Source organism: Cebidichthys violaceus, unplaced genomic scaffold (assembly GCF_023349555.1).
Source record: "Cebidichthys violaceus isolate CVI_PGR_0920_01 unplaced genomic scaffold, fCebVio1.0.p SCAF_11, whole genome shotgun sequence".
Taxonomy (NCBI): Eukaryota; Metazoa; Chordata; class Actinopteri; order Perciformes; family Stichaeidae; genus Cebidichthys; species Cebidichthys violaceus.
This window is the reverse complement of record NW_027176274.1, coordinates 6296138-6311695: the sequence shown is the minus strand read 5'-3', so window position 1 is coordinate 6311695 and position 15558 is coordinate 6296138. Positions and strand designations below refer to the sequence as shown.

Below are 15558 nucleotides of genomic sequence, written 5' to 3'. Positions count from 1 at the left end.
CTAGCGTGTCAATGATAGCTTCTGTGCTAACGTGCTAATAATAGCTTCTGTGCTGGCCTGCTGCACTGGCTCTCCCATCAGCCACTCTACCCACTCCTCATTATGGTCTGCTTACTGGGCGAGAGAGTAAGCATCCCTGCTCTTCGTCATGGTAACCCCTGCCTGCTCCCGCCTCCTCCCCCCCACCAGCTTCTCTCGTCTGTGACCTCTGACCTCTGTGTTAACCTCCTTCCTTTTCTTTCTCTTTTTTACTTTCCGGCTGGATCGCACCACGTCCTTCTCCTCCTCCTCCTCCTCCTCCTCCTCCTCCTCTTCCTCCCTCCACTTTGTCACATAATTTGTTTTTAACCTCCCATCTTTGTTCCATCTTCATTTCCTCTTTTTCTACATTTTCTTTTCCTCATCTCCTTCATCTCTTATTCCCTTGTTTCCACCTCTTTCTCTTCCTCTTTCTCATTCCCTGGCTCTTTCCCTTTCCTCCTCCCTTGTTTCCTTTCTTCCCTCCGACCATTGTTTTAATTCCCACCTTCTGCCCTTTTCTCTCCCTCTTTCCCTTTTCCCTCCCTCCTTCCCTTTCTATATTTTCTTTTCCTCATCTCTTATTCCCTTCTCTTCCACCTTTCTTTTTCCTCTTCCCTCTTCCTCTTTCTCTTTCCCTGGCTCTTTCCCTTTCCTCCTCCCTTGTTTCATTCCCACCTTCTGCCCTCTTCCCTTCCCTACATTTATTTTCCTCCATCTTCCTAACGGGCGGCGCTAGTCCTCCCTCTGTTCGCCCTATGACATCACCCAGTGCCGCCTGCAGCCAGTTTGCGCCACAGTTCAGACGCTGGTTGCCTTGGATTCGACCTCTCCAAACAGGAAACAGAAAGAGGCGATCTCAACTCCAAACCCCGCCTCCTCCGGGGTGTCGGAGACTCCCTCATTGGTTTCTGTTACCACTCAAACCCCGCCTCCCGCCTGGCAAATCTGGGACCTTATTGGCTCGAGCCTGCTTCACGTCCTCTGCTTAGTTCTGCTGTTCGTGGCCTATAGTTGGAGCGAGCTAACGTAACCGCGACAACAGCCTCCTGTCAGTCACCTGCCAGCTCCCGCCCCCTTTTCTGCCCAGGCTACTACTCCTTTGTTTTTTTTGCTGCATTCATGTCACGTGGGAAACATCACGCTCCAAAATAAGCTAGAAATAAATCAACTTTATCTGGAAGTGTTCGTTAGTGTTGATATTTTTACATCCACATGTGTGAGCATTACACAGCTACTACACCCAAAACAAGTGTGGAGCAGTACACATATTTGTTTCTCTTCTCAGATGAAATACAATACTTATTTTTATCAATAGTTGTCAGATTTTACTCAAAACATCTGGCTCAAAAGAGCAAAAGCCATTTGTTTGTGAGTGGAATGACTATTGCACTAACAAACCGAAGAAGTTGTCAGTGCAAAGCTGATTTGTGAAGGCGTGGAGAATGATTTCTGCAAGAATATGATCAGATTCCATTTTAAATGTCGCACTGAGATGTTCAGCAGGAGAGGTGATTTTAACTTTAATACTATTGTTTATAGGTCTTTGTGGCTCTGAACTTAGGTTGGGAGACCTGTGGATTGATGATATGAGTTAATAGTATTTTTCTTAAACATAACATGGCCGTGCCGTTAATGTGCCGTATTGTTTATATACTGGCTATACCAGCCGAGCTACAGCACAGGGACCCATTAAAGTGGCTCCACCAGTCTCTAGTCGCTCATTGCTGGTCTCTGACTGGCAGAATTTGAGGGTATTGTTGCTCTTAGACATTTGTGATGAACATAAAATCGAGCTAACTAAAACTTAAGTGTTAAAAAGTGTGTACTTTATAAAACTAAAGTGAACACAATTAAAAAAATTACCATCATAACATTTAAATTTTCCCATATGGGATTCATAAAATGTATATCATCTTTAAACCACCAAATCTTTTCTTCCCATGTGATACGAATGCAGCGTCAGCTACTCCTCCTTTGATTTATTTTTTTGTTTCGTTTTACTTGTTGTCCATTTTGGGGGCAAAAAAATCAGCCCTCAAACATTTTTTTGTGTCTTTACAATAAATTGACCCGAAATATATGTATAACAGAGGACATGTGAACCAGCAGGTTACTTAAAGTCCCTGATGTCTCTTGGACATGCTGTACAGCAGAGATAGTCTGATCTGTGCAGGACTGAGAGGGTTTAGGTGGAGCCATGAGAGCTCTTTATCTTATCCATTAGGGATGTAAACACCATGTTGGAAGAAGAATAACACAATGAAAAATTGGGCCAGTATTGACCTCTTCACTGGTCATGTGCAGATTTGATGGATGCTGTGTGTAGTGTGGTGGACCCACATCTCCCAGCAGCCATTTGGCCGTTTGGGATTTATGAAGGATTCGTTATATCAGCTGTATGCGCTTTGCGTCTCGCTCTCCCGTTGACTCCCTTCACTTCCCTTCTGTTTGTGGATTGCTAAAAATGTGGAAAATGGAATTAGGACAAAAAGTTCTATTAACAACCATGAAAAGCAAGCCGGATAAGAAACCGCGTCTCCTTGTCCATTGATGCTCGGTGTCAGTACCACGGACAGCACACACACACACACACACACACACACACACACACACACACACACACACACACACGCACACACACACACACACACAATATCAACAGTGCTGTTGAATTCTGAAACAACAGCTAAGCGACAGTCACACATCTCGGCCAACGATGTTGTTTTAACTATTTTTGAATGGATTCATGAAGCTTAAACAGAAGGGAATAATAAATATGAAATGATTCGACAATCAGTCGACTATAGGCAAGACTTGACCAATCAGATTTGATTATATGAGTTCTTAATCGGGGACACCCTTAATAAATACACAGCTACAGCAGCTGGCTGTTGATTCATGTAGCTATTCTGTAGCTGATTTTTGATAGAATATTATTGGGACAGTGGCTATGTTTACATGCACATGACCATTTATTCAAGTTTCTTCACCAAACCACATTCTGCATCTGTAAAGATCAGCAAACACTGGCTTCTTAAAATCTAAAAGTCACAGATGAATTGCCTTCATTTGCAATTTGTAAAAATCTTATAACAGAAAACAATGTTTGTTTACGTTAGCTTCATAGTACCGAAACATTGGACAAAGATATTTTCTCTTGAACAACATGCCACTAGTCGGACCAGAAAGCACAGCAACGTTCTCTCAGAATAAGTGTTTCAGGACATTTTGTGATGTAACTACTGTAGCACTACTCAGCCACAATAATGCACCGATATACAGTAGCTCTAACAAGCTAAACATGTCCACCAATTTATTCTGAGATTACAGAACACACTATAGAAGGGCTGAAGACCTCCAATATGGCCACCAAATAGAACCGCTAAAGCCCGTCTGTTTCATCACGGCTGCGCTGGATGTGTGTGTGCCGGATGAGGGGGACGCCTCCATGAACACTCGTTTAACTTTGAGTAGAAGAGGATCTCCTGCACATTTAACATGAGTACCTGAGGGACGATGCCTTGACTTCTCCTAGTTGTTCCCGTGTTTCAGAGGAGCTGGACTGCAGAATAAGCACATGTTTCCTGAGTGGCTCACAAGTATAGAGCTACACAAAGAGTAAATGGACTTTTCTAATTTGTGATTATAAAGTGTTGAGGAGCAAACGGAAGCCATATTATATTAATGAATGATTATTTAAATCAGTTAGTTGTTATTTGGGGTCTTAATTTGAATGTGAATTGTTATTTAAACACAATATTTGAGTATGATGTTTTGAAACTTAAGAGAAATGTGAACTTTATTTTATCTCTTTATTTATCTTCGTCCTGCTTTCTGAACTCCTCTGTGTCCTGATATGCAGTGTGACTGTGGAAACATTTGAAGGGCTTTAGATGAGTTTATGAAGTTAGATATATATTAATGTTATTAAGCAGATTATCTTGGAGGGTTTGATACGTGGAGGTGTAGATTATCACTCTGTTTGTAATGTTTAGAGGAATTAAAAACTGTTGCTGGCACCCACGCTGCAATTTAATAGAAAGCAGAATATTTCCTGACCATGTGAGCAGCTGATTGGCTGTTGGATTAATTCACAGAAACTGAATGAATGCAGACGTCTTGGCCTTCAATCTTTGATGTTACACAAACAGGAAATGCCTTATATTTATCATACACTGAATATTTGACATAAACTACTTACTTATAAATGATTACTTTATGTTATTATATTTCATATTCTGTGAATTAATTTTTGGCAGTTGCTTCTTTTTTTACTTTGTGCCGATGTGAATGGATTTCATGTATGAGGAGGATTATTTTTATGACTGATGTATGATATCTGACTGTTAAAGACTGAGGTAATAAATGCAGTTTGGGGGTGGTGTCTGTTCGAAGGAGTCATTGTTTAAGGTGGAGGTGGACGCCTTTAGATGACAACTACACAAATCGAACAAACAAGATACAACATGTTGATTAGTGAACTTTAGAGGTTCTGGTGGACAGATATTTTTATTTGCTTGTAAAATAAAATATATTTTCTTTTAATCTTAGGTTTTACAACCTAGTCCAGAGCTGTGCACCAACTTTAAGTTTAAACATTTAAACACTTTCAGGTTATTTTACGTGTAACATAATGATCTCCGGGTTTGTCACGTGACCTAAATATAAAACTTAATTCATACTTAACAGTAGACCTAAGTGTTGTTTGTCCTATAAATAAACCGGCAGTAATCTAGTACATGCTACATACATTTAGTATATGAAAGAATGCAGGATAAGCTGAGTGACTCTTTGGAGTGTGGGCTATGGCTATCTCCTGGAGGCAGTATGCATCAGTGTCAACCCGGTATGTGCCAAACTCAGTAGAAACGTTTTGTTGGTCCATGTTTTGCCAGAATTTGTGGATTTCTTTTTGTGTCTAAATCCTTTGTGTCTCTTCTCTGCCTCTGCACTCCTCTCTGTCCTCCGTCCCTCTGACTCCGGCCTCCCAGGACAAATTGTGTCTTCCTCACCACATCCTGGAGGAGAAAGGCCTGGTGAAGCTGAGCATCACGGTGGCGGCTCTGGTGGACGAGGTGTCCCCCAAACACTCCCTCCTGACGTGAGAGACGGGCGGAGCTTCTTCTGACTGACACGTACAACAAACACACACCTGGATCAGAGCCTCACTTTAAGCTGCAGCTCTGTGGTCACTCTGCATCCCTCTGTCACACAGTGATTTTATTAGATGCAAGGATGCAACATGGTGTTAAGGGAACTAAAGATTTACTTGCTTATTCATGAGAGGGAACTTCTGGGTGGAGTCAGTTTGATGCCACACGGATAGACTGGTGGAAGAGCCAACATGCACCAGCATGAGCATAAATACAACTCTAGTATTCATTTTAAATTCTTACACTGGTTGTACCAAAAAATATTACAAAGTATTAGGGCCACATTGACAGGATGCTTATTGCTTTTAAGAATGAAGTTACAATATTTTGGGGAGTAAAAAAAAGTAAGAATATTACAAGATAAAGTCATAATTCTACTACATAAAACAGTTTGTTTTTTTCTTGTAAAAATAAGACTTTTTTTCAAAAAAATTGTAATGTTTTTTTTCTTGAAGTTACTTTCAAGACTTTTTAGTTATTTTGAGATTCAGTTGTAATTGTATTCAATAAAGTCAGAATATTATTAGTATTACAAGATGTGGCTTCATTCTAGTAAAATTATGACTTTCCCTATGAAAAGTATGGTTTTTGTTATTTTGTAATGACTATATTCTCATATTATTTTCATAAAAAAAGTGATTTAATCTTAAAAATCTGAGATTATTTTCCTCTCAACCATGGCCCTAAAACTCTGTTGTACAAGAATAGGTGCAGGGGATTCTTTTCAAACGTGTTGTTTAATTACAAATTAGATTTAGAGTTGGTGGAGCTGCCAATCAGCAGCACCAGCTTCACCTGTTGATATCATGCAGTGTGATTTTACAACCCATCACTGATCTCCAGATTAAAGATCTTTTATACTTACTGGACTGTGTGAGTAAAACCAAAATGTTATAGTTTTAACATAGAGGGAGGCAACGTTTAACCACGATTTGTATTTAAACATAAAGATATTTATAATATAAAGAGAAGCTGAGATAAGTTGTTTGAGTTGTTGTACACTTTCAAAAAGAAATATGCCAAAAAATATTTTTCTCTAATATATTTTAGGTATGATTTTGTCTGTTTTCTAAAAGTTTTGCTGACTTTCTGTGGAGCTCTCTGCATGTCCCTGAACCAGGTCTGAGTCTGTTAATGTGCCACTGTGGGACACTAAGTCTGTGTTCATCAAGCATCTCTGATGGATTCTCATGTCCAGGTATTTTATTTATCTTTTCTTTTCTACGTGTTGTTAATCTGTGTTCACTGACGGCATTTTAAGGATTTTTTCAGTGAAACCACTTCAGCAGTTGATGTTTATTTGTGACGTTCAGTTTTCTAATGTGCCAAGACACACAAAGTGTTCATGTCACAAAACACTCCTCATGTCTGCATCTTCAGGCTGAGACCCCACATCATCTTGAGTCATGTGTAAATATTGATCAGCTTCCATACAGCGAGGCACTTGATGAATATCAGAGTTGTGTGTCAGATTCTTTATATTTCAGGATGCGGCCGGTGCAGCATCGGATCTCATGCAGCCACACCTCCGGCTCAAACTGTCTGGATTAGTTAGGACATCTTAAAAACTCTCTTTGAAACACTTTGAGTCTCAAAAAAACTCATAAGCAATGAGCTTAATTACAAAATTGCAAGTTAATATCGTAGCAAAATGTTCCAAACCTCTGAGGTTCAGGCCGGAGCTGCTGAGATCAGAGATTCTGTGACTCAGAGTCGGTTTGGGTTTACTACGCTGTTGATGCTTCATTCCAGCGTGTGCGTGTGCGTGTGCACGTGTGTGTGTCATGTGGTTATGCAGATCATACTAGACACCAAGAGCTTTTGAGGGGGCAGTAAGTTATTGTTGAACAAACGGCACAACTCATTGACTTCTTCCGAACAACTACAGCAGCTGAGGATGTTTCATATAGCTCTATAAATATGTTTATATATACATTCAGAGATATATAGATATATCTAAAGCTGGTTTGGGCTTTCTTTAAACTGCAATCATTGATTTTGACCACTAGAGGGAAGTAAACGCCGCTTTAAAAGTGAGAATGATTTAAATCGGATCAAAAATGTTCTCCCGTTTACCTTCGTCTTCAGACTGACTTTTACTTTGAGTCACTTTGAGCATGAAGGCTTGTTGATTCATAATTCATAAATAGTTGAGCTGAGACTCATTTGAATCAAACGTAGCAGCTGGAAGTGAAGACGGGACCGGTTCTTACGGACCTGATAATAGCTGTAATAGCTCCGTCCTGAGAGGGGCAGGTCTGTTCATCAGAGCTAGAGAATCTGGAACTTGTAATATATTTCTTAAATATATTTCTTAAATATTTCTTATTTATTTTATATATTTCTAGAACTCAAAATGAGAACATTACATGTCTCCTGCTTCATTTGGTATCATTGACACAGGATTAATATTACATATTTCCTCGTTCCGGATGACATTGTAGCCACTGGCACATTACAAGAGCTGGCTCTGTAATAATAATGATCACCGGTGGAGTTAGTATTTTATTTTTATGTTATTAGAATTATTTAGTTGGAATTTGATTATTTACTTCTCAAATGCTACTACCACACTGGAAATACTACACTGAAGTGTCGGGACATCAACTAAATGGAAGTTTGACTCTTTTAATTCTTCTTCTTTTGGGGCCCAAACTACACCAAATGTAAAGAACACATTTGGTGTCTGAATTATACTGATTCTATCTTCTTTTTTTTAAATAGTTGTTATTGAAGGAAAGAAGGAGGACATCAATATAATACTCATTCCAAACCTTTGAGAGGTTGTGACCACTGACTGGCTGATATTGAGAAATAAACCCCGTCATAATGATAACTTTCTGGATTTACGTACTGCCCCTTCAAAACCCTCGAGGCCGGTCTGGATCCCGTCGTGTTTCTCCTGAATGCCATAATAAAACCACGATCAGTGTCTTGACACTCTGGAACCAGCAGGATGTGTGAATGAGTGATTTTGTTTCTGTACATGTGATGCAGCTTGCTCTCCAAAGCTTGAGCTGCATAAAGATTCAGCAGCAAAACAAATTAATATTAAAATCAAAGTTTCCACTGGATCGATTTGAACAGTTGCCAAAACAAACATTTACTCTCTTGTGATAAAACTAAATGATTTTATTTAAATGTACTATAGCCTGTGTACATATTATTTATCACAAGGATTTCCTATTGTTGAATTAATGTATTAAAAGAATTAGTGATTAGTTATGTATTTGTCTGTTTCCTTATGTACTGTATCACCTGAAAACACTCTGATGAATCCACAATATCACGTATATGATCAAACAATAAATACATGTTCACATATTTCTACACTATGGTCAGCTTGGTGAAGTAATGACACAGATATTGTTTTATATACATTATATCAGATATTATCTGATAACAGTATTATTTTTGCCTCGTGGTAAAACATTGCAACAATCCTAATATTTCTTACATGATTTTAAATCATTTTGATTTAATTCAAGTCTAAAAGATATCAGGATTATAATGTCAAAGAATATGGATGGTTTTAGTAAATAATTAAGATTTTCATTTGCTTGTTCTTAATGAACATTTCTTCATGTAATCATATTTCATATCCACGGTTTTGTACTCGTCACATCACATTCGTTTGGGGGGGGAAGCAATAAATCCAAAGCGGCTGCTTCCCAGACAGAATCTGCACTTTAAACTTCTATATTTATATCTTTGTTTTGGCAACTGAGAAAATCTTGAATCACTTTTAATCTGAAACGAGAGAACAGAGAATTAAAAAATGTGACGCTGGTGTAAATTGTGTAAATGTGGTGAATCAAACCTGCTGAAGCAGTGTTGTTGTTTTTAATGTCTCTTATTTTGTATATAAATATTGTCCAGAAACAGCCTGTACTCACATTTTTGTACTTTTCTGACTGGGAGGAAATTTATTTTTTATGTGACTTTGATGTAACATACCCTTTTGTAACTCTTTGTGAACCTTTTCTGTAATTTGTTGTACAGCAACTCAAATTTAAATGCATGAATTGTCCCTTTAATGTCGCCTTAACTGCTGTGAATACTGTATATAATGCACTGTATTTCTCATTACTATCATAAAGACCTCAACTGTCTAAATAATGCGATCACTGCGTGGAAATACTTTCTGCACAAAATATGTGGATGTCAAAACTAAAATGATTAGACTTTAATTATTATTTAAATCAAACATTTCCATCAGTACCTAAGCCCTCTAAACACCCTGTAATAAAGCACCACCACCACCACCACCTCCACCGCCAGGCTCTACGGAGGATGCTCTGAATAAAAACAAATATACAGGTGAGTACGAGCTGATAGAAAGGCAACAGTAACTCAAATAGCTCGTTACAAAGTCATAGTATGTCATAAAAATGTCATATTTTAGTATGTCATAAAAAATATATAGTATAGTATGTCATAAAAATGTCATATTGTAGTATGTCATAAAAATATATATAGTATGTCTAAAATATCTCATATTTTAGTAAGTCATAAAAAATATATAGTAAGTCATAAAAAATGTCATATGGTATGGCATAGTATAGTATGTCATAAAAATATTGTAACATGTCATTAAAACATTGCATAGGATCTCATAAAAAATGTTATAGTAAGTCATAAAAGTCATAAAAAATATATATTGTAAAAAAGTCATAGTATGTAATAAAAAATGTCATATAGTATGTCATAAGTCATAAAAAATATACGATACTATGACTTTTATGAAATGTCATAAAAATGATACAAATATAACATTAAAATGTCATAAGAAATGCCATAGTGTAGTGTCAAAAAGCCAGAAAATATATTTCATAAAAAAAAATCATAGTATAGTATGCCATAAAAAAGTTCAAAAATATAACATGTTGTACATTTCTACAAATGTCATTGTTCATGTTCCTGGGCCCTCTCTCTCTCCTCGCAGTGTGACACGTTATTGATGGGAAGGTGCAACGCTTCAGTCACGTGATGGTCTGAAGACAGAGCAGCATCAAGAAAGTCTCAGTATCCACAAGAAGACAGGTTTACCACTGACCTGAGAGCTGCATTACCAGCTGACAGCATCAGTGTAAAAGAAACAACCTGTAGTCTGACGGAGGACATGATCTGGAGACTGACTTTAATAAGAACAAAACACCAAAATGAATAACGCAGGGTTTTATTCTTGAAAATACAGCTGTGACTGTTCGATGACAAAAGACAAACTGATCACAGGAAACTTCTTTTTAATTTACACTGGCTCAATTATCAATTATGGCTCAAAATGTATGTTTTTGTTCTTATTTGAGAGGTTAGGTAAAAGTTGTTTAAACAGAAAGTACAAAGGCCTCCGAGTCATCTCCATTTTAGATTTGGTTTCCAGGGAACAGATGACGTCATTGTACTACATTCTGCTTCTTCTCTGGTGGCTCATCAGGCGTTGAGGAACTTGGCGTGGTGCTTGATGTGATCGTTCATGAAGGAGTAGATGAAGAAGTAACTGTGGTCGTAGCCCTGCAGGAGGAAACACCACTTCAACGTCACAAAGCAACTCAAGCAAAACAGATTTGTTAAAGTCCGAACTTTAACAAATTTGGGTTATACCAAAATAAATTGTAATTAAATAAGTTGGATTTTTTTGGGGGGGATAATCAAACATTTTGCAGCTTGTATACTGTAAATAGATGGTGCTTTTATTTCATGGTTAATTGCATATCTTTTGGTTTTAGACGAGGGATGCACAATGAATCCAAAATGAATTCTGAAGTTCAGCTGAAGTCAATGAAGCTTCAGTAGTCGGAGTTAAAGACAGAGTGAGACAAATCAGGAGAATAACTTCACACGGTTCTGTCTTTATAGTATGAAACGCTGTTTCTGTGGCGCAGCAAGGACACACAAAGTAGAAAAAAAAAAAAAAAGAGTGAGAGAGACTGAAAAGACTGAAACTTTGCCAAACTCTTTTAGGAAGAGGTCTATTGCAAAGAGAGCAGCATAGCTCGTTTGGAGAAGAGCGGAGCAGTACTGTAGTCTATTAAAGTGAGGAACATAAGATTGTTATTAACTGTGCACTTAAAAGGTAAAACTGTGTTTTACTTGATATCAACAGATTATAAGCACATTCACTATTAAAATAATGTGTAGACCCTTTGGAGCTACAATCAAATATTTTAAAGTTTACATTTAGTTGACTGTTTAAACTGTTAGTCTCTCATCATTAATAAACATTATTTTTCCCCACTAACTGAGGATTTAAACATTACTTTGTACTAACAATACATTAAACTCAATGATTCCCAAGTTTAAACCAGAACAGTGATGAGTAAGGAACATAAAGTGATAGCAGACGTGAGTTTAAATGAGTTTAGAGGAACTGACCGGCTGCAGTCTGAAGACTACGGGGATTTTCTTCTCGGAGCAGACGGCGATCAGGTTGTCGGGCAGCAGCTGGCTGGCCGACAGGAACTGGTCGTCCCGGCCCTGATCGATGAGGACGTCGAGCTGAGGACCGGAGTACGACGACGCCAACACGGTCGCATCGTACGCCTGAAACGGAGGAAGAGGACTGAGGACAGGAAGCGGGAGAACTCGTGGGATCCTCAAACACCCATCAAACAGTTCAAACAGTTCAAACAGTTCAAACAGTTCAAACTGTTCAAACTGTTCAAACTGTTCAAACTGTTCAAACAGTTCTCTGGTGAAAAGTTTCTACTCTTTCCTTCTTTGCACTGAAACAGCACAACAGCAACATTAAAGTAATTAACACATTAATGATTATAAACCAATAAGATAACGTATATGAATCTGAAATGGGACAATCTTCATAACGAGTACTTTTAATACTTAAAGTACATTTAGATGCTAATACTTCTCTACTTTTATGGAAGTAAAGTTTTGAATCAGTGTATGATTATTACAGTTATCATAATAACTGTAATAATCATTATAGACCACAGTCTGCAGAGCTCTTACCTCCCACGTGGACCGGTCGGAGCCCAGGTATCCCGAGAAGGCCTTCTGTCCCCAGGGACACTGCACCGGGTTACAGATGGGAGCGAACGCAGACACGGCCTGCAGGAAACACACGAGGACACGTCAGCATCAGAGTAGAGGACGAGTACACAGTCAAGGAATTCTCTTAATATACAATACACATGGAAAAATTTGGACAAAACAGACATTTTTTAACTTTTGTTTTTTAACTTTATTCAAAAATAACAAACTTGTTTTATTTTTTATTATTATTTATTATGTAAGAATTCTCAATAACTAATCAGAATATTTGCTGTATTTATGTCACATTTGTTGATGTTGATCCTCATCAAATGTAAACAGTAAAGTTCCTCACTCTCCGTGTGATTCAGCAGCCTGTGGTGAGTTCTAATTATTCTCAGTGAGAGTAAAGAGTTTTCTGTTGTTCTATTAGAGATCAGTGTACTGTAGCAGTGAATTGATGAACAGTATTGTATGTTGTCACTTTATTTAAATAATTCACTGAATAATAAAATTGTATACTCTTGATGTTTTGACCTGTTACATTTACTGGAAATAGAGCTTTTGATGAATGATGGATGATAATGTCAGTAATCTGGTTGCACACACACACACACACACACACACACACACACACACACACACACACACACCCCTTCCTGAATGATATGCATTACCTTGTATTTCCCAGGGTTCTTCAGAGCGCAGATGAGCGCCCCGTGGCCGCCCATGGAGTGACCGCTCCCATGGAGTGACCGCTGATGGACATCTTGTCCGGGTCGGTGGGGAAGTTAGTGTTGATTAATTTGGGGAGCTGAGAGAGAGCGAGAGAGATCATCAAGAAAACTAATTAGCTGAACATAAAATAGAAAAGTCAAGTTTTTCAGGTGAGCAGGTGACATAAATCCAACGCACCTCCTCCGTGATGTAGGCGTACATGCGGTAGTTGGTCTTCCAGGGGTCCTGCGTGGCGTTGACGTAGAAACCAGCTCCAGTGCCAAAATCCCAGTTCTCGTCCTCTCCCTCGATGTTACAGCCACCTGGTGCATGTTGGGAAACAATGACGTGTCAAAGTGTTGACAGGAAACCATCGAAATCTCTGAGGTGCTACAACATACTATGAAGAAGGTTGTAGAAAGCCTGCAGGCTAAAGGCTCCAGGCTAACATTAGCCGTAACTAGCTCAACACACGGCAATCACTGACTGACCTTTCTGCAGTCGAGTTGCATTGTTGGTAAAATGTAGGCACACACCTTTGACAAGTTTTGGGTCAAAATAAACAGCACTTGTGTTAAGGTAAAGGCGGCTTGGATGAAGTCCTCCCCTGAAGAGCAGGTGTGTTTGTTCTACTGTGTGTGTGTGTGTGTGTGTGTGTGTGTGTGTGTGTGTGTGTGTGTGTGTGTGTGTGTGTGTGTGTGTCCATACGTGGACTGGTGTCCGGTGCGACGATGATGATGCCGTGCTCTGCAGCAGGGACCTGACTGCCGGCTTTGGTGATGAAGTTCTGCTCCGTACACGTCAGACCTGCAGAGAAACAGAATGAAAAGTGACGATGATGAGGAGGCAACGAAGAGCTACAGGCCTGATATATCTTCTTCCTCTGTGCTGTAGGGCTCCATTGTTGTCCAAAAACTATTAAAAACACATCACTGAGTCACACGGTTGCACTGGGTGACATGTTACCATGAACACACACTAGTTTATTTAGACTCAACACACACACACACACACACACACAAACACACACACACACACACACACACACACACACACACACACACACACACACACACACAAACAGTCCTCCTGCCACAAATACTCACTAGAGCACCAGATGTGGATTAATCTGCAAAATTCCTAAATTCTGTCTTTAATAAAAACTACAATGACAAGCTTTTTTTTGCAAAATTATATTTTTTTATATTTTTTAAACATGAAATTATATATTTGTGAGGTGTTTTTAAAGATGTACGTTTTCACTAAGTGACACAGATAAGAGTTGGGAAGCACACTCACCAGAGAGCCAGTACATGACGGGACATTTGTCGGTCTCAGCCTTGGGAGGCAGATAGACTGCGAACTTCATCTTACACTTCAGCTCAGTGCTGCATGGAGGAAACACACACACACACACATCAATTCATACCTTCACGTGTGTGTGTGTGTGTGTGTGTGTGTGTGTGTGTGTGTGTGTGTGTGTGTGTGTGTGTGTGTGTGTGTGTGTGTGTGTGTGTGTGTCGCAAGGTCTCGGTGTAAACTTGGACTTTTGAGCACACAGATCTCACCTGTCATGTTCGAACACCTTCTGGAAGCCACCAGAGCACTTGTTGGAGGACACTTGTGTGAGGGCCATCTCTGATCTGAAGGTAGAGCACGATGACAATCGTATTTTGACAATAGTGATCAAAAACTGAATATTTCACTACTGCTGTTCCAACCGATTTAATGTGGATTACAGTGTTTTCTCTTATTTCAAAATACAGCTAAACTGCAAGAAACATCCTTTTTAACAACTCATTGAGTGTCAGCACGTTGAGATAACTGTAATAACTGTTATCTCAGGAGCACGTTGTGCATCTTTTTACAAAAAGCGGCTTAAACAACTTGTTACGGAAGACTTTGCAGTGTAAACGTTTGGTTTAGTTAAATTAAATAACGCTACCTGTGAATTAACAGCACGTATTCTGCACAGCTTCATAACACCATACATTTACATTTTACACGTTGCACACACCATATGGACACATTATGACAGCTGTTACACAGCTGCATGTAAAAAAAATAGTAAAGTTAGGTTGGTGAGCGTTAACCAGGGAGCGTGCATGGATTAGCAGTTAGGTTAGCTCGTGTTACAGTCAGCTCTCATTTACGAGTGTCTGCTAGAAGTTAAAGCTGTTTTGTAACTTGTGACAAAGCAAACACACAAACTAGAAGCAGACTTCTCCGGTGCATACCTTTAAACCACAGTATTTGGCTGAAACGTGTGCTCAAACGGCTGCAGAAGTGTCGTCCCGGACCAGAACTACCAGAAGGTAACAGAGTCCAACGACGTCAGGGTCAACGTGGTGACGTCATAGAGGCCTCCACGTAACGTAACGTAACGCGTAACGTAACACGTACGTTCAGACGCTAGATGGCGCTGGTGTTTCGTAGAAAAATGCCGTATATATCTGTTTCATTTTATTTATTAAATAGTCAATTATACTATTGAATTAGATTGTATTATTATTAATAATTATGATTATATTATTTATTATTATTATTATATAAATTAGAATAATAACATATTGATTCATTCAGAGTAGGGTTATAACTTACAAATACAAAAACAAATAGGTAGATAATTATATGATGTGTATATATTTGAAAAATGGTTATTCTGGATATTTGAATT

The 15558-nt window shown here is 38.8% G+C and overlaps 2 protein-coding genes across 4 annotated transcripts in view; one reads left to right on the top strand and one right to left on the bottom strand.

Moving 5' to 3' along the window:
- The window catches only part of lrch1 (leucine-rich repeats and calponin homology (CH) domain containing 1), a 66502-nt gene extending 57206 nt beyond the window's left edge, over positions 1 to 9296 (top strand). For 2 of the 3 annotated variants that reach the window (XM_068702059.1, XM_068702054.1), the window contains exon 18: positions 758 to 4411. In XM_068702059.1, the coding sequence (XP_068558160.1) occupies positions 758 to 1051 (294 nt within the window). In that variant the 3' untranslated portion in view covers positions 1052 to 4411. Of the gene's footprint in view, positions 1 to 757; positions 4412 to 5012 lie in introns of those variants that run through there. The other variant, XM_068702069.1, reaches the window with a different exon arrangement.
- Positions 9297 to 10337: 1041 nt separating this feature from the next.
- esd (esterase D/formylglutathione hydrolase) lies at positions 10338 to 15215 on the bottom strand. The gene is given in 10 exon segments (XM_068702083.1): positions 10338 to 10688; positions 11550 to 11717; positions 12144 to 12242; positions 12842 to 12922; positions 12925 to 12978; positions 13080 to 13204; positions 13590 to 13688; positions 14181 to 14269; positions 14450 to 14524; positions 15119 to 15215. Coding segments are annotated over 9 exon segments (864 nt in total). The 5' UTR covers positions 14518 to 14524; positions 15119 to 15215; the 3' UTR covers positions 10338 to 10607.
- Positions 15216 to 15558: the final 343 nt, after the last annotated feature.